The sequence below is a fragment of the Mauremys reevesii genome, linkage group 9 (genome assembly GCF_016161935.1).
Source record: "Mauremys reevesii isolate NIE-2019 linkage group 9, ASM1616193v1, whole genome shotgun sequence".
NCBI classification, from domain to species: Eukaryota; Metazoa; Chordata; order Testudines; family Geoemydidae; genus Mauremys; species Mauremys reevesii.
The window spans coordinates 32,960,489-32,986,426 of record NC_052631.1 but is presented as its reverse complement, the minus strand read 5'-3'; the positions used below and the strand labels follow the sequence as shown (position 1 = coordinate 32,986,426).

The following is a 25,938-nucleotide window of genomic DNA, read 5'->3' as shown; positions in this document are numbered from 1 at the left end:
CCTTAAGCACATGAGTAGTTTCATTTAAGCAATGTGACCATTCATGTAGCTAAAGTAAAGTATGTGCTTAAGTGCTTTGCTGGACTGAGCCTCAGTCAGGGCCATCAAGAAGAGAGGACGGGAATCTCCTCTCACATGCACTAGTTTAAGTCAGTAGAAACTCCATTGAAGGCAACATGAGAAAGACCAGGAGCAGAGTCAAAATTGGGATACAAACATACAATCAATAAAAACATAAAATCAGCCAATTTTGTTTGCTTGCTTGAATTGAAGGCTTTGAATGTTTTAAATAACAGTTTTTTATTTCAAAATGTAACCTAAAAATATCTCCAAACCCAGACATATTTCAGACTAGTTGATGTCTACGATCCCTAGTCATAAGGTACAACTGTAGAACAATGAACTAAACAAATAAAGCCAGAAGGTAATGGCTTTGGACCTTATAGCAAGTCAGAGTTATTTATCATTGTCTGACGTCGTGTGTTGCGGGAGGGACTCCAGGGGCCAGGAGATGGCAATCTGTATCACAAAACATGTTCTTCCATCTTCCCATCGTTGAATGCAGGACTGTACTGGTATCATCAAAATGTGAAGTCATCCTCTGTTTCATGAAGTTACTATTTACTAAAGCAAGTGAAAATATAAAGCTGTGAAGCTTCTTCACACAAAATTTTCAGATCAGATAGACTGATTTAAATGATCTCCTACTCCTACTCCCATTAAAATAAACTATGTGGCATTATAATGAGTTTGCTGGCATTCCTGGTCATGGAGGCTCTGACACCTGCAACCAGCCAGAATAGCCAGAAAGACATGCATCTCCTCTTTCATGGGCAATTAAATGTGTTGAAGTTAGGGAGGGAGACGGAGCATTGAGACTTGAGTGTAGTACATTAAGGGGCAATAGGGAATAAAGCTATATTGGAATAAATCTCTGAGTAGCTGTCTAGTTATTGGAGTCCAGTGCACTGTTTGCATTGCTTTAGTGAAAGTGGAGTCAGCACTGTTTGCAGAGGTTTAGGATCTGCCTTTTAACTTATCCTTGGTGTAACTTAGACCTAGATAGTGATTCTCAAACTTTTGTACTGGTGACCCCTTTCACATAGCAAGCCTTTGAGTGCGCCCCCCCACTTATAAATTAAAAACATCTTTTAATATAAATGCTGGAGGCAAAGTGGGATTTGGCGTGGACGCTGACAGCTCGTGGCCCCCCACATAATAACCTCACAACCCCGAGGGGTCCCAACCCCCAGTTTGAGAACCTCTGACCTAGAAGTTCTTGGTGATCTGGGGAAAGGGAATGTGTTCAACGGTTTTCAATATGCTGTAAGAATGTGAATATAAATATAACAGTAACTATTTTTGTCTCCAATTCTATCACATTCTGTTATGTTTATTAAAAGGTATATGTTGTATCTATAATGGGACCAGGTCCATTGGTTTCTTTATCTTCCTTTTGAAATCACTATTATACAGGTAATTTGGGAATATTTTTACAATACAATACAAATGATCGTAGTGCATACCTCAGTAATAATAGTCATGGCACATACCACTGATTGATAAATAAATACTAAGGATTATTTACTGCCCTTTATTTGCATGTAAAACTTTTATTGCCATATGGCCCAATGAGAACCTTTAGGACCATAACAATCTATTAAATACAACAATTGATGTTAAACTTTGACACAAATAAATGAGTGCCAGATAATTCAGAAACTCGATATTATATGGTACAGCAGAGCCCCCAGCAATGTTCTCTAGTCCTATCTTCTGGGTATACAACTATTTAATTATATCAGTTATTATTTATAGCTTTGTTTTTAGCTTTGGCAACCTTCTTCCAATACATTATAAGAATGATGCAAGATATAAAGGGCAAAAATCCATCACACATTCATCAGGGTTCCTTTTAGTAAAAATCTGGCTCCACGACTTGGCAACTTTTTTAGTGCTTAATCAAGATGCTGTAATGCTTAATTGAGATGCATTTCTTTAAATAGCCTTATAAAATTGCAAGCTCTGGCTTTTTGGACCTGTCTCCTGCCAACACACATTTAAGATACTGTATATAATCAGTAATGGTGAAATCAGGAGGAATCCATTGACTCTTGTCAAAGAGACACCTGGAGTTACTATGAAAAGGACCAGAGACAGATCTGAGAAGCTGAATGACAGGAATTTTGGCTGCCAAATGTCCAAAAATATCAAATTGAAGGCTACAACTCTGAGGAAGTGAGCAGAATTTGACCAACGTTGAAGAAATGTTGACTTTGACCATAAAGAGACATACCTGCCTATCAGAGTTCAGATTTATTTTTTTTAAGCAAAGATAAAGGCTGTAGATTAACCCAATTTATTACTAGCCATAGTGAGGAGAAGGAAATCGCAACTTTGAGAATCACATGTAGGCCCTCCAGACTCAGAGTTCTGTACTCTTGATCATTTCTCGGCAGCAGGCACTCAAAGATTCAATACCAAAGTAGCCTAGGAACTTGCTGAGCTTGTTTGTTCTTCATACTGGATGCTGATGCCAGACCTGAACCATTCCATGGTAGTGGAGGCAAGATATTGTTTCTGGTCAATAGGGCTCTTAAATTAAACTCATTGTCTGGAGAAAAATCTCTGCCACCTACTGGTAAGCAGGAAGTATGAACTGGTGTCTACACACCTTGAAATAAAAGTTAAAAACTGATCTTAGGAAATCATAAACATTTCCATTATCCCTTTTGGAAACTAAAGTAATGTTTTAAATCTAAATATATTAATATTTTAATCCTATTAACTGTTTGGGAGGGGTGTATATATAAATAAGCCTATAACAATTTTTAATCCCTTTAATTGGTGTTTGTAAAACATCTATCATCAGTGGAACACAGAACCCAAGGTACTTTAAATAAAAACAGAGAGTTTGCATTGGAAACAGAGCCTAAAACTATCATAGCTTTAACTCAAACATATTTTTTATTAAAGTATGAATGTATTTATGCTGGAGAATAGTTTACATACATTGGAAAGCAACAAGCATATTTTCAAGAGCCATGGGTCCTCCTCAACATGGCTCCATGCTCAATCTACATGCTTTAACACAGGCATACATATGCTCTCTCACACAATGTAGATATACACACACAAAACACAGACACATAGCTTCTTTTAAGGCTTCTGTAAGGTGCCCTAGTGCCCCTACCATTACCATGATTACGAACAACGAGCAGCATTACTTGCAAACTATTCATCTGCTCTTGGCCTTAAAAACATTTAGGGAACCAAAGGCTTTGTTTTTATTTGATTTTTTTTCTGCCTTTACAAAAGTTATGAACCTTTTTGTCCGTGGACCAGGAAAAGTGCAGGATATCTTAATGTGAACTTCTCAGTCATTTCAGTACAAACCAATCATTTCAAACCTGACTCTAAAAGGAATAGTGCCTTTAATTGTCAGAGACACTTTGCTATTTATGGTAACACACCCCTGGCCTTTGTGACCCAGGAGTACCAGCTACATGAAATTATATGTACTAGGTTGGTGAATGGAGACTACTGTGGAGTTAAGGCTACCATGTTCATATCACTTCAGACCTGAGGTGGATCATAAGTTCCAGTTCAACTGGTGAAACACCACGGGTCTTAGCAACATGTCACTCAACTCTCAGAAGAAATAATGGAGCTGGTTCACTGTATTACCAGCCATCATGGATTTTTTTTTCCCTTTTTGGTATCCTGGAAATTGTAATTAATGGTGCTTGGTGGGAGATGAGTGGCTGCAGGTACATTAAGAAAATAGACAAAATGAATAAAATAAAGAATAGCATATGATATAATGTGTAAATATAAGCATCTTTTTAAAAATCTGTGAAATGTGAATAAACTGCAGAATGTAAGGCCATTTGTCAAAAAGCTTATGAATGGCTGTTTCAGCCTAGGTAAGGTCAAAGGATTTTGCAATATGACATTGAAAGGGATTCATTTTTCTGAACCAAGGGGCTCCCTTTTCCACTTGCTGCTGCATAGCAGCATCAGATCCCAGCTATGAATCCCAGATAATCTACTATTAAAATTGCTTGATGGATTTCATAAGGCAAACTGGACTGAATCAACTTTAGATTGTACACCTGAACTATACCAGGCTATAAAGAGTTGTTGACGGTGCATGGGTTGGGGGGTGAAATGGGGCAGGGGGGGAAGCTTTTTCTCACATTTACAACAGCAGCAGATTTCAATGTAACATAATTACTTTAATGATGCATATCTTTAGGTACTGATTTGCTCTTTTGATTTAAAAAGCTGGTCAGCCAAGTGTTTGGCCGTCTTTTAATTCCAGATATCAGTTGTTGCTTATTCATCTATCAACTCTTATTCCCTAGGCAATTTCTGCCCTTGCTGTACCATCAATGAGTTGAGTCAGCCATCATCAGATTCGAATTCGTGAGACACTTCCTCAGATGAGCTATTCCTGTGGATCCGGCCATCACTCTTCATGCTGTGGAAAGTCTTCTTAAAGGCCTCCATCATGGCATGAGCCAGCTTCTTGGCCTCCAGCTTGCTCTCACACTCTACAGCATGGCAGTCCATCTGATAGGACAAGTCATCGTTGATCTCCCTGTAAACCCAAGCAAAGATGTTTGGGCTGACATTGTGGTCGGCAGTGCAGTAGGCAATACGTGCCACCTGAAAGGTATCCATGTGGACTGTGGCTTCGCCTTTGAGGTCCAGGTGATGAAGCCAGACTTGGAAGGGGCGAATTTCCAGAAGGGCATTGGCTGGGAAGACGTCCTCCCTGGCTAGTGTGTGCTTCTTCCATAATTCAATGACAGGTTTTTCTGTGCACCCTGATAAAAATTGCATCCCTGTTGTGGACACCTTACCCAAATATGTAACCTACAAAGAAAAAGCAAAAACAGATGTGATATCAACAATAGTCTTCGATATTCATTTCTACCATCCGTGAATTGAGTTCTTTACCTAGAACGATGGATTTTTTTCTACACATTCAGATGAAGTTTTCTGATTGACAGCAATAGATTTGCCTCTCAGAACAGTATTTTTAGTCATTAATGCTGGGATTTTCAAGGGAGTTAGGAGCCTCTCACTGAATTTCAGTATATTTTGGGCAACTAACTCCCTTAAGCTTCTTGAAAATCTCTGCCTTAAAGCCTAATGCTGCTACTCTCACTCATGCTAGCAGTCCCAATAAAGCCAATGGACCCGATCATACAAGTATGGTCAATAGGATCAGGCCCACAGGCCAGATAACAGGACCATGGTGCTTACCCACAGTTTCTTATGTTCATATTGTTTTTGTTAAATACATTTTAAACAGTAGTTTTACTTACATCGAGACATACACAGAGTATAATAATGCAAGAACACAATGTGGGCAGAAGAGCATGACCATAGCAGATAACAACAAAACTATTCTAATGCATTTTCCAGAGTGATTTTGTTTATGTTTCTTCTAGTGCTTCTACTTAAGTAATTATCCAAAAATATGTAGAAACTATTCAAAATGCTACATCTTCTATTGTTAGCTAAAGGGCTGTGGCATTTACTCCTTCAATTTTATACAACATGTGCCATTAAAAAACCCACAGTAATAAATCTAGCTTAGTTTAATCACCCCAGCTCTTTCTGCTTTAGTGTCTAGCTCCATTGGGTAAATATTCAAAAATAAGAATCCTGTTATCCAGGATGTATAGAAAAATAATGAGCCTTGACTACAATTTGTTTCACATGCCAAAATCTAACTCATTATACAGCCCAAATGAAAATTCTAAATATAGCATATGGGAAAGAATCAATGCACCTAGATCTCTATAGATCAAGAAACGTTTCTCAATTATATTTTGAATGGAGCTTTTATTAACTGGGAAAGTTACATTTTAGGGTAGTCAATACCATTTAAATATAATTTATACATAGTATTACCCTCTATCACTGTTGTCTGCAAGTTACATTTAATAACAAGTATTATAAAAATAAAAGCAAAATTACTTTGTCCAATTTTAAATATAACGCACATAAGACTATAATAGATCAAGCAAATGTTCCACTATCCCATCTCTGACAGTTGCTAGTACTAGACACATTTGTAAATAATCATGTACACTGTACATTTAATTTCTATAAAATGTAGTATTATATCAAATATTTTTTATTTTTTATCTAAGTTTTAAAAAAGGAAAAAAAATAGATTTTCACGTTTAAATACATTCAAGATAAAGCTGCAAGGATACTGAATGTACATTTCATACAAAGCAAAAATCTTCACAAATAATTCTGGGTTTTGCTGCAAGCTTTGGTAAACCCACTCAGAAACCTAAATTAGGCTATGATTAAAAAATAAGGTTACAAAATAGTGTGGCTTAATCATGCCTGCCAAACAAGCAATTTCATGACAGACATTTCAGGACAAAAAGTTTTATTCTTCTCCACACAAATGTTCATGGTTTCCATTGAGAATATTTTAAATCTTATAAAACCTTTATATTTTTTGGAACAGTGAGAATCACAAAAGCTAGAACTGTTAAGAAGGCAAGTCCTACTTGTTGGTGTCATTAGGCATAACCCTAGGTAACTCAGGAGGGTGGAAAACCGTAAGTGTCAATAAAGCCTTCCTGCATTAGGCCTGAATGAACTAAAGTCACTCCATGTCTGACCAAAGCCTTTCCATGTTTGAACTTTAATCGACCTAACAGGCCAGCAACAGAGAATGGTTATCAGTTGCAACACCTGTACCAGAAGGTAATAATGAGGCCTGCTATAATGAGGCCTGCTTGCTCCTGGCTAAGGGGCAAAATAACAGATCAAAGAAAGACAAGATAACGGTTCACAGAAGAGTTACTAACGAGCTAGATTGGTTGCCGCCAAGTATGACTTAACTGCTTAATGTAATTGCTACTGCAAAGTGTATCTGCTACATGGGAATGAAAGGTGGGGAGAGAGGGGGGAGTGGGGGGGATAGAAGAGGCTTAGTTAAAGTTATGTATAAAAAGAGAAAAGCTGCTTGTAGCTGTGTGCTTGATTTGAGATGTGTCTGTCTCCTGGCATCGCTTTGAGATCTCAAATAAACTTTGTCTGCTTCTCCACCTTGGTGTGTTTATTGGAGCGAAGCACACCGGGCAACAAACCCCCACTGTTGCTGTCCTCGGGCACTCTGTGCCGGCAACATACTGGAGTTTTGTTTTATTTTATTTTATTTTACTGTACTAGTGAGGAGAAGGTAAAGTAACTAACAGCTCATAGCACAAACTGTACTCATATAAATAGTACATAAAAGACCAAGCAGCAGTTTTACCGCAGAGTAGTTCCTCATGTATTCACAGGCATATTTCTAGTAAAATAATAATAATATAAATGTGGAACTCTGCATGTTCACAAACTATTCACTATATTCTCTTAAAATCCATTATGTTCCATTTAAAATTCACAAATCAGTTAACAAAAGATTAGCACATTGTAAAGAAGTTTCACGTTTGGGGCCCAATCCAAAGCCCATTGCTGTCAAAGTGAGTCTTTCTATTGATTTCAATGAGGTTTATGTCAAGCTTTGAAAACACAAAATGGAGAGCGAGCCTTCTGCTTATACACTTTGTCCCAGCCAAACTATTACCCTGAATTCTACTGCATAAGTGGGATCCTGACACAAATTCTCTGGCTTTGCCTTTCCAAGGTTTTGCTGGTTAGGGGACACTGCTATTGCTTGCTAATGTGAAGAAATGCAGGCACTGACAGAATAAAAACTCTGACTGGGAGTCACCTTTTTATATATATTTTGCCAGGTGTCAACCCTAACATAAGTGAGGGTGGAGTATGTCATAAGTATTGTGCAGGTACATATTGCAAGCTGAAGAATTTGACTTATTTGTCACAGGGAGGGTAGCAGGATTGACTTTTCTCACATTCACTGAGCACATACAAGCTGTCTAGATTTTCTGTTTGTTCTGACCAATCAACCTCCCCCAACACCTCTCTGCCACTAACCATCTGCTTTATCTCAGTATATACAGTACCTAAATGTAAAGTCTAAAACAACATTTCCCACAGGAAAATATTCCACATAAACTTGTGAGAAAGCTGGGTGTGCCTGCAGGGAAGATCTGTGAATTACTCTGAAAAACAGAAAATGTCAACAGCAATAATGATTGAGAGGAAGGATGGGGCTTGTGGCTAAGGCAGTGGAATGGGACTTACATGATCTGGTTTATATTCCTAGCTCGGACACGGACTAACTGTTTGACCTTTAGTAAATAATTTCATCTATCTATACTTCAAATCCCCACTTTACAGACAGGGAACAATACTTTTCCCCCATGAGGATAAATTGATTGGTATTTATGAGGTTCTAATTTACTACAATGATGAGCACCATAGAAGAGATGATAAATAAATAAAACTTTACCCTTTAGGTTCACAGACACGTGCTTTATAACATGCACCTCACTTAAATACACAAAATTGGCCCAAGCGCATCGTTACAGAATACAGATATTAAATACAACCAGGGGCGGCTCCAGGCACCAGCACAGAAAGCGCATGCCTGGGGCGGCAAGCCGTGGGGGACAGCCTGCCAGTCGCTGTGAGGGTGGCAGGCAGGCAGCCTTCGGCGGAGTTTCTGCGGGAGATCTGCCGGTGCCACGCAGGGCTGGCTCCAGGCACCAGCTCAGCAAGCAGGTGCTTGGGGCGCCAAGGGGAAGGGGCGGCACATAGTGCTCTTCAGCAGCAATTTGGCGGCGGGTCCCTCGGTCCCTCTCAGAGGGAAGGACCTGCTGCTGAATTGCCGCCAAAGAAGAAAGCAGCACGGTAGAGCAGCTGCCGACAGCAACATTTTTTTTATTTATTTTTTTTGCCGCTTGGGGAGGCAAAAACCCTGGAGCTGGCCCTGGTCCTGCGGTAATTTGGTGGTGGGTACGCCGAAGGCGTGGGACCGGCAGATCACCCACAGAAACACCGCCGAAGGCTGCCTGACTGCCGTGCTTGGGGCAGCAAAAAACGTAGAACCGCCCCTGGTACAACCATTTTTCTTTTTCCAACTTCTCTGAATTCACTGACCAAAGATCAAAGAATAAGATCATCCCATCCAGGATGAGATGCAGAGGGAAACAAGTTTAGGGTACAAACCATAACGTGGGGAGGATTAGAAGGACCCTCAAAAGGAATCATCTTCATTTTCCCCAAAGCCACAGATGATCCTGAAATGTGAATGCACCAGTGGCCACTCAACACAATCTGCTGCTGTTGGCAAAACTTCGGTGTGCTTCCCCTACGGGTGAAGCCATGTGCAGTGGGCAGAGCTGTGTGGCACAATGGGTGGAGCGCTATTCAGTGAGCATGTCTGTGTGGTGTTAAGGCCGAGCTCTATGGTAAAGCAGGTATGGCTGTATGGTCCAGTTGGGGGCAGGGAAGCTGTGTGGTACAGTGGGTGAGGTGCTCTGAAGTGTGAGTGGGGCTGTCTGGTAGAGTTCTGGAGGCTCTGTGCAGAAGAAGGGCTACCCTTGGTATAGAGGAGCAGCTCTGTGCAGGGAGCAGTCGAAGGGAGTGTGTGTGCCAGTGACAGGGATAGCTCTGGGAGGGCAGCATTTGCAGCAGCAGGAGAAGACAAAGCCATGAGAATTTAAAAAAAAATCCGCTTCTCCCAGAAATCTGCTGCCTAGTTTGCTGCTGTTTAATTTGCCTACAGTTAGAGCAGCCCCTGACCACTACTCTGCTGTGGCTTTTTGGAGGATTTTTGGATGGGGCTAAAGAGGCAGCTACTCTATGTAGCGACATGCGAAGGAAATCTGGCAGAATCTCCAGTGGTTGTACAGTAACAAACAGGAATGGCTAAGAAGTCATGTAAGAAGGAAAATATATACACATCCACCCAAAATACTCCCCTATTGTATATGTAACGTGGCCTGCCATGGTAGAAATGTTACAGGTTTGAATTTTCTGATTTTTATGTGCTCAACCATTCAATTCAGTATTGCATTAAAATGGCTTCCAGCTTCAGCCATTTGGGATACATGGCACTGCAGACGTCATTCCGAACATATGGGGAAACTGTTTCCTTCCACATTCCCATTTCTCAAAACAGCTGAACCAATTTTTCCTTAAACTTCCCAAGATAGATAATCTTTGGTCTGAGATCAAGTATGGGGTAATTTCCATCTCAGTTCCTTTCCCATAAATATTTGCCTCTTTTGCATTCAGAAACCACCACTTAATTGTCAATTATGTTCTTTCGTTGTTGTTCTTATTGTAAATAGGCCTCTTTGCCTTTACAGCTTTCACTCACATTTCGGTGAAAACACCACATTTTAAAGGTAATTCATTCAAAAAGGCACAAAACATAAATGGATAAAAGGAAATACTTTCCCACCCACACAGTATATTCACCTTGTGTAATTCACCATCACGGGATATTACTGAGAAGCACAATTTGACAAGATTCAAAAAGAGCATTAGATACTGGATCTGTTTCTCCTCTCACACTGGTGGGAATCAGCAGTAAGTCCAATGAAAACTGATGCAAAGTGAGAAAATAGTAATTTCTTCTGTACTTACATGCATCAAACATGATAAAAATAATGTTTTACATATATACACACATAATTAGTAAAAGAAATATGAACAAGAATAACACTGGTAGTTACACTATTTAGGTTAATCACTTGAAAGGGTTACCAGTATTTATGCTTTAAGTTGAGAAAAAAAATTCCTGCAATAGAATAGCACTACACAATTGCGCTGAATTATTTTCCTTCCTTTGAACCACTATATTAATGTAACTGATGGAGGCATTAGAAGGACAAACCATTTGTTCTGGTACAGCAAGATTTAAAGTGAGCCCAATCTTACACACATCTAAGTCAACAGCCAAATCCCCCACTGACTTCAATGAGAGCAGCCTCAGCCTCTTTCAAGTGCATACATTATTAACAGGCTGTTGAAACACTTAGTAGGTTCACATGCTGTATTTTACATATGAAATAGGTAATGGAAAAGCGAACATTGCTAACCTTAAGTAATAAAGGATATTTTATATGTTATGCTTTTCCAGAAGCAGAAATATATTTCTTTATGGCATTTACAATAGTTTGATTTGAACATTCCATTTTTTCCAAAGGATTGTAGAAGATGTGACTCATACAACTTCCTGTGCATGCTAAAAATTGTCTATATCCTTTCCATCATTTCTCCTGTGAACTGGGAATTTTTATCTAATTCCTCTCTCACTGGCAAGCCACTACAACCAAACACATGCGTGACTTGAAATACAGCACCGTTATTATGTGCATGTGAATACTCTAACCTTTAGCGAAAGGCAAGTCACTCTGTGGAGTTCCTTATTTCTCTTCATAAACTTTGCAACTGGTTGTAGTTGTAGCCAATGTCAATATCTGATTCAAGGTGCCCTCCATGGAAAAATGTCTTGTCCTGTCCCTTTTAGTGATTAGAACTACTGCTACTTGGTACACAAAGATGCTCAGCATCAAGTCAATGAATATTGTGATCTATGACATCTTCATAATAGAACAAAGACATTTTTAAATACATGATAGGAGTATTTTGAAAACAAACCTTTAATTTACTCCAGTTTTTGTAAGTAAGAGTGAAGATGTATGTTTTTAGAATTGTTTGTAATATGCCTGCTAGTTTTAGTATCTTTAAAGGAAAATGGTATGGCAACTCCTATACTAACTGTCACTTCTATTACAGCCAAATTTGTTACACAAAATGGTGAGGATTTATTTTCCATACTTGGAATTGTTTTCTTTAAATGATGTCAAGTTATTCGTTCTCTGTTCATTTTAAGAAGAAGAATGGCTTAGCTCCTTCTGTGCCTAGCATAAAGAGCCTTACTCACAGAGAAAGGAAGGTTTCAGAAGACCAAGCAGGAAAATGTCTTCAATACAGTTTACTCATACCGCCCATGGCGTCTTCTGATGTATGCTCTAAAAGGTGGGATGCCTTTGTACTCAGGAGACAAAGCCCTGAGGTAAGTGGGATACCAGGAGGAAGCACGAGCAACAGATCGCAAGAGGGGAGGGTTCCTGCCTCATACTGAGAAAGCAGGCCGATCAGCGAGTTATCTTAAGTGCCTATACACAAATGCAAGAAGCCTGGGAAACAAGGAGGGAGAACTGGAAGTCCTGGCACAGTCAAGGAATTATGATGTGATCAGGAATAACAGAGACTTGGTGGGATAACTCACATGACTGGAGTACTGTCATGGATGGATATAAACTGTTCAGGAAGGACAGGCAGGGCAGAAAAGGTGAGGGAGTTGCATTGTATGTAAGAGAACAATATGATTGCTCAGAGTTCCAGTATGAAACTGCAGAAAAACTTTAGTCTCTGGATTAAGTTTAGAAGTGTGAGCAACAAGGGTGATGTTGTGGTGGGAATCTGCTATAGACCACCAGACCAAGGGAATGAGGTGGACGAGGCTTTCTTCTGGCAACTAATAGAAGTTACTAGATCACAGGCCCTAGTTCTCATGGGAGACTTCAATCACCCCGATATCTGCTGGGAGATCAATACAGCAGTGCACAGACAATCCAGGAAGTTTCTGGAAAGTGTAGGGGACAATTTTCTGGTGCAAGTGCTGTAGGAACCAGCTAGGGGCAGAGCTCTTCTTGACCTGCTGCTCACAAACAGGGAAGAATTAGTAGGGGAAGCAAAAGTGGATGGGAACCTGGGAGGCAGTGACCATGAGACGGTCGAGTACAGGATGCTGACACAAGGAAGAAAGGAGAGCAGCAGAATACGGACCCTGGACTTCAGAAAAGCAGACTTTGACTCCCTGAGGGAACTGATAGGCAAGATCCCCTGGGAGAGCAACATGAGGGGGAAACGAGTCCAGGAGAGCTGGCTGTATTTTAAAGAAGCCTTATTGAGGTTGCAGGAACAAACCATCCCAATGTGTAAGAATAGTAAATATGGCAGACGACCAGCTTGGCTTAACAGTGAAATCCTTGCTGATCTTAAACACAAAAAAGAAGCTTACAAGAAGTGGAAGATTGGACAAATGACCAGGGAGGAGTATAAAAATATTGCTCAGGCATGCAGGAGTGAAATCAGGAAGGCAAAATAACACTTAGAGTTGCAGCTAGCAAGGGATGTTAAGAGTAACAAGAAGAGTTTCTTCAGGTAGGTTAGCAACAAGAAGGTGGTCAAGGAAAGTGCGGGCCCTTTACTGAATGAGGAAGACAAGCTAGTGACAGAGGATGTAGAAAAAGCTAATGTACTCAATGATTTTTTTGCCTCTGTCTTCACGAACAAGGTCAGCTCCCAGACTGCTGCACTGGGCAGCACAGTATGGGGAGGAGGTGACCAGCCCTCTGTGGAGAAAGAAGTGGTTCAGGACTATTTAGAAAAGCTGGACGAGCACAAGTCCATGGGGCCGGATGCGCTGCATCCGAGGGTGCTAAAGGAGTTGGCTGATGTGATTGCAGAGCCATTGGCCATTATCTTTGAAAACTCATGGCGATCGGGGGAGGTCCCAAATGACTGGAAAAAGGTTAATATAGTGCCCATCTTTAAAAAAAGGGAAAGAGGAGGATCCAGGGAACTACAGGCCAGTCAGCCTCACCTCAGTCCCTGGAAAAATCATGGAGCAGGTCCTCAAGGAATCAATTTTGAAGCACTTAGAGGAGAGGAAAGTGACCAGGAACAGTCAGCATGGATTCATCAAGGGCAAGTCATGCCTGACTAACCTAACTGCCTTCTATGATGAGATAACTGGCTCTGTGGATGAGGGGAAAGCAATGAACGTGTTATTCCTTGACGTTAGCAAAGCTTTTGATACGGTCTCCCACAGTATTCTTGCCAGCAAGTTAAAGAAGTATGGGCTGGATGAATGAACTATAAAGTGGATAGAAAGCTGGCTAGATCATGGGGGGGATGGACAGCTCAGTGGTTTGAGCATTGGCCTGCTAAACCCAGGGTTGTGAGTTCAATCCTTGAGGGGGCCATTTGGGGGAACTGGGGTAAAAATCTGGGGATTGGTCCTGCTTTGAGCAGGGGGTTGGACTAGATGACCCCCGGAGGTCCCTTCCAACCCTAATATTCTATGATAGGGCTCAACGGGTAGTGATCAATGGCTCCATGTCTAGTTGGCAGTTGGTATCAAGCAGAATGCTCCAAGGTTCAGTCCTGGGGCTGTTCACTATCTTCATTAATAATCTGGAGGATGGCATGGATTACACCCTCAGCAAGTTTGCAGATGACACTAAACTGGGAGGAGTGATAGATACACTGGAGGGTAGAGATAGGATACAGAGGGACCTAGACAAATTAGAGGATTGGGCCAAAAGAAATCTGATGAGGTTCAACAAGGACAATTGCAGAGTCCTGCACTTAGGACGGAAGAATCCCATGCACTGCTACAGACTAGGGACCGAGTGGCTAGGTAGTAGCTCTGCAGAAAAGGACCTAGAGGTTACAGTGGGCGAGAAGATGGATATGAGTCAATAGTGTACCCTTGTTGCCAAGAAAGCTAACAGCATTTTGGGCTGTATTTGTAGGAGCAGTGCCAGCAGATCAAGGGACATGATCATTCCCCTCTCTTTGGCATTGGTGAGGCCTCATCTGGAGTACTGTGTCCAGTTTTGGGCCCCACACTACAAGAAGGATGTGGAAAAATTAGAAAGAGTCCAGCAGAGGGCAACAAAAATGATTAGGGGGCTGGAGCACATGATTTATGAGGAAAGGCTGAGGGAACTGGGATTATTTAGTCTGCAGAAAAGAAGAAGGAGGAGGGATTTGATAGCTGCTTTCAACTACCTAAAGGGGGTTCCAAAGAGGATGGATCTAGACTGTTCTCAGTGATACCTGATGACAGAACAGGGAGTAATGGTCTCAAATTGCAGTGGGGGAGGTTTAGGTTGGATATTAGGAAAAACTTTTTCACTAGGAGGAGGGTGGTGAAGCACTGGAATGGGTTACCTAGGGAGGTGGTGGAATCTCCTTCCTTAGAGGTTTTTAAGGTCAGCCTTGACAAAGCCCTGGCTGAGATGATTTAGTTGGGAATTGGTCCTGCTTTGAGCAGGGGATTAGACTAGATGACCTCCTGAGGTCCCTTCCAACCCTGATAGTCTATGATTCTATCATTCATAGGTGAAGGGTCAAAAGGCAAATCCCAGTCCCTCCCCACAAAATGCATGTTGTCCAGACAGCTCAGCCATAAGAAAGAAAAACAAAAAAACCCTTCAGTCCTGCCTTGAAGGGTGCCAGGGATGCAGTATATTATACTGGCCTTCAGGGAGACAGGACAACCCTCAAAAGGTTCTGAATACCTCCTGCAATATGCTGGAGCTATTCATCACCTTCCAAGATCAGGCCCTATAGGGTACATCTACACCACAGCCTCTTAGCCCGGGTAGACAGACAGGCACTAGCTCTGCTCAAGATAGCAGCTAAAATAGCGATGTGGATGTTGTAGCACAGGCGGCTGCATGGGCTAGCTGCTGGCATAGAAGCCTGCCCGTCTATCATACGCAGGGGGCTAGCCCATGCCACAGTCGGTGCTACAATGTTCACCTTGCTATTTTTACAGCACTAGCTCAAGCAGCGCTAGGGCATATCTGTTTACCCAGACAGGGAAACTTGCTCCCCATAATTGAGTAGTAGACATAATAGAGTATTCCAAAAACAGGTATCCTGGGTTGAACTATGCCCTTTCAGTATTGTATCTCGGTGCTAGTCTCATAGATCTGGCATGCCTTAATGAGACACAGGTACTCAGTTAAGCTGGTCCTATATTACAGTATTAAGGATTTCACACATTTGAAGTGACAGTACACAGTAATGGGGATTGAGATTTTTCTTGTATTGTTCACATATAAGTGTTATTTAGTGAAAAGAAAGTGGAACAAAATGGAAGATGCATTGTCTGACACTCAGGGAAAGGACAAATGTGTCGAATATAGTACTTAAGAAAAATAGTTCAGGAAAAGTTCATTCTGATGTGCAATTTGCCTGTCATGCACAAAGCCAACGTTAGTGATACTATCTGTGGCAAGTACTGGTTAGACAAGTTAAAAAACTGTCCAAGGACTTAATATTTTCCCCTAAATTTCTGGTTTAAAATGTATATATATCTGGCAACTGGAATATTTTCAACAGACCCTCTTCTTACTCTGCTCCACTTCTGAAGCTTGAAGCCCTCAGCAAACACCAAACATCAATCTCAATATACCTGCAAACAATTCTGTGTGTTATGTTTGTGTACTTCCACATCAGACCCATGCAGGGATGCATCCACTTACCATACACTGCTTAGAATTCCACCAATGAAAAAATCCTGTAAGATAACTGTGGCTGTACTGATTTTGTGTGTGTGTGTGTGTGTGTGTGTGTGTGTGTGTGTGTGTGTGTGTGTGTGTGTGTGTGTGTGTGTGTGTGTGTGTGTGTGTGTGTGTGTGTGTGTGTGTGTGTGTGAGAGAGAGAGAGAGAGAGAGAGAGAGAGAGAGAATTCAAGTATATTCTATTTGTTTTTAAATTAGTTAGAACTTTATAGTGAAAGATTTTAATATCTGCTAGAGGCATTTCCTATTGGATAAAAGCACTCAGAGAATTCAAACCGTGTACTATATTACTGGGTTTCTAGTGAAGGCGGATATTGTAAGTAATCAAGAAAAAGGAAACCTTTCTTTTAAAATTATCTTGTAGTAAAAGCAACTAAATAACAGCTGCCAAATTGTGACCTTCTGAGACACTGGAGCAAAAGGATACAGAGACGCTGAAGGGACGCTCTTTCAAATGAATATTTCCCTGCCTCGGCCCATCCATAGACATTACCTTTGCCTGCAGTGGACCAGAGGTTTCAGGAACCCCCAGGGAGCTGTTAGAAGGAAGAGGGACAAAAATATCATCTGTAGTGGGGCTGGGCAGGTAGAATCTCAGGGGACTGTACCATTTTCCCTTTCCTCAACTGGGGCTATTCAGAAGTTAGAGTGGGAGGAAAGCAGATTCACAACCTCCACCTCCTGTAGCAGCTGTTGAGGGATGCAATCAGCTTCCCCTCTGAAATCACGTGGCAATGGCAGACTGTGGCGATCCCAAAGGTTTTGTGCTGGAAGGCACCGGGTCCAGTTTTGGATGCATTCATACCATGGGACTCATGTCCAGGAAGATGCTTAATCAATAAAGTGTTGAATGGTTCTGTGATCTCAATTAAGAGCAATCTGGGATTTAAATGGGCTCAAAGTAAGAAATCATTCTCATCTGTCTGATTTGATCTGATTCAAACACTTGCCATAATTTCAAAACTAAAAACATTCCTCTGAAAAAAAGAGACCTCAGGATTTTTCATTTCTAAGGCAAGTCCTGGTCTTGGTAATCCCTAATGCTTCCCATAAATACATACATAGCACCAGGAGGACCCAATCAGGATTGAGGCCCCATTGTGCTAGGTGCTGCACAAACAAACAGACAATCCTGGCAGTCTGACCTTGGAAGACCACATGCTGGACCAACAAAATGGAGGGATAGGAGCTGCTCCTCAGTGTGATCCCTACAGTGCTCCTAGACACATTCTGCCTCCAGGCAGTGCCGCTGGCACACCTCTTGCACACGCAAGCAGGCACACATATATGGCCGCTGATACAAAAATCACAGTACAGCAACCCCATGCCACCAGGTGCTCTTGCTATTATTTCTCTTCTGTCTCCCATGATCTGCCAAATTTCCACAGAACTGGATGTCAAAGCCCCCCCTCCCTTACTGAGCCACTAACACCTACCACAAAGTTCTGCCTATAGATTAAGCCATCACCTCACAGCACCTATTTGTAACCAGATTGCACCATCCCCACAGAACATGCTCCAGCCTGGGGCTCCTGGGGCTGAGCAGAAATTTCCCCTGCTCCTATCAGCTGCCAGGGGCTGCTGTGAAACCAGGCACTGGAGCTGACATCAGGGAGATTCTCTCTTTGTGCTTCCAACACTCACCCTGCTGGCAACCTCAATTCTGGCATTCCTGAAATTTGGAGAGCTTGACTTTGCAACTGTAACATTCTTTTAATATAGGTTTTTGGGATGTAATTCTATATACTCCCCAAGTTCTAGATTCTTGATGCACTTCTCTGGCCTTGCCACAAGTAACATAATTACTTACTGTTGATCCTGCTTCTCTCAAAATGTTCACCTTTTTCTCTGTAGTTAAATATGCTTAAGGAAGTTGTAGAATCTCCATCATTAGAGGTTTTCAAGAACAAGTTAGGCAAACACCTGTCAGGAATAGTCTAGTTATTACTTAGTCCTGCCTTGAGTGCAAGGGACTGGACTAGACGACCTATAGTGGCCCTTTATGGTGTCTTCTATGATTCCATGATTTAATACTGCTTTTACTTTCTCCTTCTATTAAAAAGGGCTGATAACTTCTTTTTAAGTATGTCTGTTTATTCTTCACTAAAAAGCTCGAATGGATTAGATCCTGTACTTCATTTTTACCCTGACAGGTTATAGGAGAAAAAGCACAAACTCTACCATAAGCAGGCACTGGGATTTGCTCAACACTGCAAGCACAAATATATGCTTATGTATACAAAGCAAGAGTGGAGGAAAAAGGAAAGTGCCCATTTGATGTTGGCACAAATTACACTGGCTCCTTCTAAACGGACAAAATTGGTCAGTAACAGTTCTTGCATATGAATATAAACTATTGATTGTGTTGCCAAGGTCAATGTCATCTTCCCTGTTCCACTGCTATCAATCAGACTAAGTAGAAACGCCCAAGAATTTCACTGATACATAACTTTTGAGAAAGTGCTTCCAATTTTTCATTCATGAGTCACGGTGGTATGCTCATTTGTTACAATCCCACTTGCTCCTCCCTCCCCTGCCTTTGGGTCCTCCCCTCCTACCTCCCCAGTGTGCACTATCCATTACAATTAGCTGTGTAAGTGACAGCTCTGGTTTCTGGATTCACAGTACAACTTAGCTCTGACATTTTTCAGTGATGAATGGGGAACTGAATTTTTGTTTTCCCCATCTTACTCTTATCAAACTGCCCCAATGTGTAATTTGTCCTGCCAACTGGCTTCCTGGATGTAAAAAGACTGCAGATATTGTCACTGGCACAGACAGAGACAGAAGTGATTTATCTGTAAGGCATTAAAGTGTGCCTGGGGAGACAAAATCACTTTATAAAAATGACATCACTGTAATATATGTGTACTCTCTCTTTGACTACATTGCCCCATTTGTCCAGCTTAGAGTCAAAACACAGGATTCTTACCCTCATGGTATAAAAACAATTTAGTTTATGACTTTAAGATGCCCTCCTGCTGCTTGATATACTTTATGATGTGAGCAATGCAAACAAAATCCTGAAATGTTCAGAAACCTGTAGATCCTGTGATTGAAGGAGAGAAAAGGAAAGGAAAACACAAACAAAATCTTTTTTAAAGAACTGCCAGATAACATGTATGCATTTTATTCTTCAACTCACTTTTTCCAGCTACCTATGGCATTTTGAAAATTACAACAGAAAACAAGTCTGAGAAGACTGAGTATCCAGAACTGACAGAAGCAGAACTGTTTCTAATTACAAAAGTGAGAGGAACTACTATCAATGCATGGGACATTCTGACTAATTGTTAAGCTAATACAACTATAATTGCCTTTTCTATACACCATTTCTTTCTACCCTCGGATGCTATCACAATAAGAAATTTATTAGAGTTAGTTGAATAATGACAAGTATGTTTTGAGAAGAAAAATTTGGGGAAAACTGTTGATTCAAATTTCCACAATTTTGACATAAAAAAATGAATCCCCTACCCTATCACTTTTTTCTTCCTTTCTCCGCCCTTTTATCCTTTTAAAGAAAGGGGGGGAGAGAAGTGAGGGGAAAACAAAAGGGGAAAAAGCCAACAAAAATCAGTTTTCTGTTTCAAAAATACAAAATGTTTGTAAATTGGAAAATACTTAAAAGATGAAAAAAATCTGCGAAAATATTCAGTTTAGAAAAAAGGCTTTTTTGTATAAAAAGATATTGAATGAAAAATGTAGACGAAGTTTATAAAATTATTACTTTTCTTGCAACGTGAGTGGTCTTAACTTGACAACACAACAATTCCTAAATACTAAGCAAGCTGCATTGATTTGGCTTCGCAAACATCAAATACTAGTTTGATAAAAAAATGTGTTGGTTAAAAAACAACTTTCTAGTAGAATTTTCAAGTGTAGGATACCTACGAAAATGTGGAATCTACAGTTTTCTACATTCCATTAAAGTATAGTCTAGACAAACATCTCTGCCTTACTGCTATAATATGAAAAACTTCCTTTTTCAGGATTCCTGAAGATCTTCTTTCAGCCCCAGCTCTAGTGGAATGACTGACCATTCCTGAAGCATTCAAACAGAATCAGGCTACAACTGAATTCTCCTACAGAAAGTAGATTTGATTTGAAAGCCTTTTAACGTGTGTGTGTGTGTGTGTATAAACAATAAGTAAAATATTATGGTCTTAATTTTTCCCTCACTTACATCCATTTTATGCTGTTGTACTTTCATTGTGTAAATTTCTATATCTGATTTACACTTGTGTAACTCCATTGACTTCTATTGAGTTACTTCAAATTTACATCATTGCTAGGCAAATAAGCAAAGAATCATGTCCTATGATTCTACTGTATTAAAATCTCATCACTCTTCTGTAATAACTATAGAGTGAGATGTCTGCTCCTCAACCCTCAAAGAGTCAATGTAAATGAATATCAAAATTATGATGCTGTGAATTGCATGATCTTCTTATTAGCCTACAGCCAAGAGAATATCACCATCCCTCCTTACCAATGTACCTAATGTACTCATAGAATGCAAACCTAATAAGGTAACTCTTACAAGGATTCAATGGCTTTCATCACCTAGCAGCATTTTAATTTATAAAGGGAAAAAAGCATGGAAAAAAATGACAACATGATACTAGAAGTAATAGTGTTATTTCAACTTGAACAAGGGATACTCTTTAGCAGTCTAACTTTAAGAACAAATTTACCAGCAGGAAACAGTAATTTTTGCACATAGTACATATGTAACATTTATGTTTCCTCCATTCTGTGCTATGTACACTATATAGCATGTACATAAATTACGTTTTCTCGAGATCTTGTTTTTAAATGTTATATGCATAACTTTTCTATTTTAAAGGGCCATATCCACAGTTGGGGTAAATGGTTGTAGCTTCATTAAAGTCAACAAAGCTACACCAGTTTACACCAGATGGGGATCTGACCCACACTGTTTTACAAGGCTGACTCATGGAGATATATTTCTAAATCCCCATTTTGTTGGATTAAATAATACAACTCAGCCAATAAAGATTCCTAATTCAGGATCCTCGCCCTAATGTTACTAAGGGTTGAAGGTGTGAAATTCTATAGCTTTCTAGGCTGCTTTGAAGTGTCTGATTGCAATTCTCTTCTCTGTGTGGGTGAAATTCGCCCCTGTGCTGATCCCTCTCCTTGGCATGGATTGTCTATTGCTGCCCTGCACCAATTAAGGCAAATTGAAATAAGCACATAGGGGGCCCTCTGCAACCCAGGGAAATGGGATATAAGCTAGCTCCAATTAAAGGAAAGGAAAAATGGGAGCAAGGAGGTGGGGGAACACCCCCCCCCCCACACACACATACACACCAACTTTGTAATCTGCCTTCAGCTTGGGGGCATGGATTTGGTTGCTTGTAGGCATCTCACAAGACAACAGCATGAAGCCCTATTTTTCAGGATTTATGCGGTTTCCAGAATTTGATTCCACAAATAGAATGACTCCCATGTGGTCCCTCAACCTTTTAGGTTGCCAGCCAAGTCCTATATGGTGATTTGGCAATACAAAGAAATAAGGTAATCGTCCAAAAGTAGCTGCAAGTGAAAGAAATCCTCTCTTTGTCAGGTCCCGTATATTATGTCAGGGACCAGTGAGAAAGGAAAAATAAGGGTCCGTAACCCAGTGTGAGGGCCTTCGGCCATGCGTAAAGCAGCAGAGTGAATCTACTGACTTGCTTTCACAACCATGCCAGGGAAGTCTTAGCACCAATCTAGAATATAAAAGGCTGTGAGTGTCTCTCTGAGGCAAAGATATCTAGGAGTAGCTACAGAGAAGTCCTGAAGGAAGCAATTCTAGGAACAGCCAGAGGCAAATATGGGAAGGACGCTTCTGTTTCTTGTTAGTAGGTGCTACTGCAATACAAATAATATTTAAGTGAACAATAAAGAAAAGCTCTGGGAGGGGTTAAACTTGGACTTCATCCTGGGTAGGTGGGCACAGGCATGCTATATTAGCAGCAAGGTGGAAACACCACCTGATTAAAGGTTTCATAAAACACTGAAGAACCTAGTATCCAAATTCCATAATGATTGCATAATAAATTGAAAGACTACATTAGACAGAGCCCTGGTGAATCCCAAATGCTCATTCTTTTGTCCAGAGGCAAATAAACACGACTTGCCTCAATATTATTATTATAATCATTGTGACAACTCTCTTCGATTTATACAGCACATTAAACAGCTTTCCATATTTTTGAGCAACCTCTATTTTCATGAAACTTCTAGGATGGCTGCACTCCAGCTAAAGAATGGACAAAGACATCATTCAACCTCACAGAATGTGTGGAGAGGGGACTCTCTTCCCCACAAACACTTTAAAGTGTAGAGTTTGGAAAACTGGAAGTGGGACAAGGCAACTGGTTTGGTGTTTTGCTTCGGCTGAAACTCCGAAAGCACATGTGCATTTTCCAAAGTCCTTTAGCTCAACAGATTGAGATTTCTTTTGAAAGTTGCACATGTTAGTTCTCCTAAACTGGATTTCTTCTTCACTATGGCACTCAGACATTAGCTAGACAGGTCTACAGTGGACTGACTGGTAGTTCAGTCAGTCAGTCATGGCACATTTTTCATTTCAATAAAAGCAAACTTAACTTTAGTGTCATTTTAAATGTCTTTAATCTGCAAACATGGTTTTTGGCAGAGACGTAGAGAGCATAGTCCGTGCCAGAAAAAGCTCCCCTGCCAATCTTAATGAAAATTGCTAACAGTCCTAGTCACAGCCCTCCTCTTCTCACCTTTAGGCAGAGTAACTCAGCCTCTGGCTGGTGGCATTGAGTATTAGAGCTGAAGTGATTTTTTGGCTCCACAGGAAAAACAAAAATGCCTCAGACATTCCACTGGATTACTAACCAAATATTGTGAACTGTGTTCAAGCAACTTTTTCATCCGACCCAACAAATCAACTCAGTTTAAAAAAAAAAAAGTAGTTTCCCTCCAGTCTGTCACTACTTCTTTACCCACATTGTATGTGATCAAGCCAGAGCCTTTTTAGCATAAACACGAGATTTTTTGTGGAGACCATCAGCACACAGAAATATGGCTTACACAACTATATTAAGAACAGTCTTATTTTGAAAAGAAATTCAGCATGATCACTGATTGACTTGGCAAAATGCTTAATGGAAAATAACCACCAATTCCTATAGCTACACTCCAATTGAGGGGGGGGGGCAAAAATATCACTATTAACATCTGATTTACTTATTTAAGAGAATCTAAGTTTAACCCTCGAGAATGAGAAAAGAGCCTGCTGATGGCTGAAGTTAATGACAAAGCTTCCCAATGACTCTTTCAGCAGGAGTAAGACTGGTCCCAAGACTTCTGCACTATTCATTCAGACCAGGAGTCATTAAATAATGCAGCATGAAAACTGAACAACAAAAATAAACAAAACCAACAGAAATATATTCAACAGTTTAGTCCTTTGCATTCCTGAGAGCTGTATTCCCTTCTCCTTGCTTACATGTGTCCCTTCCCTTCCCTCCCCTTGATGGGCTTTACTTCTGTTACTTAAGTTACATTATGATCTCTTCAAAGATGCCTTTTTTTTGCAACGGAGTTACACTGTTGACTCATAGTTAGCTTGTGACCCACTATGTCCCCAGACCCTTTTCTTCAGTACTCCTTCCTAGGCAGCCATTTCCCATTTTGCATGTGCGCAACTCTTTGTTCCTTCCTAAGTGGAGTACCTTGTATTTGTCCTTATTGAATTTCATCCTATTTACTTCAGACCATTTCCCCAGTTTGCCCAGATAATTTTGAATTTTAATCCCATCCTCCAAAGCACTTGCAACCCCTTTCAGCTTGGTATTGTCCGCAAACTTTATAAGTGTACTCTCTATGTCATTGTCTAAATCACTGATGAAGATATTGAACAGAACCAGACCCAGAATTGATCCCTGCAGGACCCCACTTGATATGCCTTTCCAAGCTTGACTGTGAACCACTCGGAACGGTTTTCCAACCGGCTATGCACTCACCTTATAGGAGCTCCATCTAGGTTCTCATAAACCTAGTTTGTTTATGAGAAGGTCATGCGAGACAGTATCAAAAGCCATACTAAAGTCAAGATAGATCACATCTACTGCTTCCCTCATATACATAAGGCTTGTTACCCTGTCAAAGAAAGCAATTAGGTTGGTTTGACACGATTTGTTCTTGACAAATCCATGATGACTGTTATTTATCATGCTATCTTCTAGGTGTCTGCAAACTGGTTGCTTAATTAATTGCTCCATTATCTTTCCAGTTACTGAAGTTAAGCTGACTGGTCTGTAATTCTCTGGGTTGTCCTTATTCCCCTTTTTATAGATTGGCACTATATTTGCCCTTCCCCAGTTCTCTTGAATCTCGCCTGTCTTCCATGACTTTCTGAAGATAATCACTAATGTTTCAGATATGTCCCCAGTCAGCTTCTTGAGTATTCTAGGATGTATTTTATCAGGCCCTGCCAACTTGAAGACATCTAACTTGTCTAAGTAATTTTTAACTTTTAAATTTTCCCCTATTTTAGCCTCTGATCCTGCCTCATTTTCACTGGCATTCATTAAGTTAGGTGTCCAATTGCCACTAAACTTGTTGGTGAAAACTGAAACAGAAAAGTCATTTAGTACTTCTGCCATTTCCACATTTTCTTCTTTTACCATAAAAGAAGAAAATTATTATAAAAGTTTTATTATAAACTTTTTATTATAAAAGAGCATAAGTCCAGTTTCACAGACTCAAGAGGTTTGGACAGTAAGAACAAACACTACAAATCTCGATGGAAAATATTATGTAGTAGCCACTTAAGTGCGAATGTCTGATCTTTTTACATTTTTAAACTGAGGCTGTTTCTAAAGTCTAACTCTTAAAACAATCAAAGATCCAAAACTAAAATGTCTTTTTTTAAAATATGTTTATAACATCCAGCATTTAAAAAAAACAAAATTATTTTGATCAAATTTGGCATTAAAATGGATTCTCCTGATGAGGCTTTAGGGACTAAATATTCAAATTGACCCTACAAGCATCTCTGAGACTGCAGTCATGGACAGGACCCCCATTTTTGCACCAAACAGGGAACAGGGGTGGGGGGCATTATTTGATGGTATCTTGCATGAAGAGAGGCCACTAGCACAAGAACATTTCTTGTCACCTTGTCAGCCCAAACAACAGTAAAAACACAGAACCACAGATACTTCTACGGACTGTTGGTATCAGAACAGGGAGCCAGCCAGCTAAAACTGGGAGTTGTGGCACATGGAAGGCAAGGTTCATGAATTCTACTCCCAATTAGCAGCTGTGCTACTCCCTGCTTTGATGTTTCTTTCCCTGATTCACTTTTTGTCCTATCTCTGGGCTACATCATCCCAGTATGCAGCCAAAATGAAGGCCCAGTGGGAGCTTGTGCATCCCTGACAACTATATGTATATTTTTCTGGGTAGAGAGCCCCAAGAGTGAGACTCACCCCCACACAAAGGGACAGTCCAAGGTGTATGTAAACCTTAATTCCTCAAAACAGAGTCTAAGTTGCCCAACAGTTTTGTGCTGACTTTCTGTCCAAGTCTGAACCTTTATCTTCAAGGTGCTCAATGTTCCAGATGTGATAGTTGCACCTGTATTCCCGCTCCATGG

The 25,938-nt window shown here is 40.5% G+C and overlaps 1 protein-coding gene across 9 annotated transcripts in view; it reads right to left on the bottom strand.

Moving 5' to 3' along the window:
• Positions 1-2,948: 2,948 nt before the first annotated feature.
• The window catches only part of PID1 (phosphotyrosine interaction domain containing 1), a 179,357-nt gene continuing 156,367 nt past the window's right edge, over positions 2,949-25,938 (bottom strand). For 5 of the 9 annotated variants that reach the window (XM_039489099.1, XM_039489100.1, XM_039489101.1 and 2 more), the window contains one exon: positions 2,949-4,881. In XM_039489099.1, coding sequence (XP_039345033.1) covers positions 4,405-4,881 — 477 coding nt within the window. In that variant the 3' untranslated portion in view covers positions 2,949-4,404. Of the gene's footprint in view, positions 4,882-10,377; positions 10,505-11,293; positions 11,626-16,785; positions 16,829-18,102; positions 18,216-19,224; positions 19,342-25,938 lie in introns of those variants that run through there. The other 4 variants (XM_039489103.1, XM_039489104.1, XM_039489106.1 and 1 more) reach the window with 3 other exon arrangements.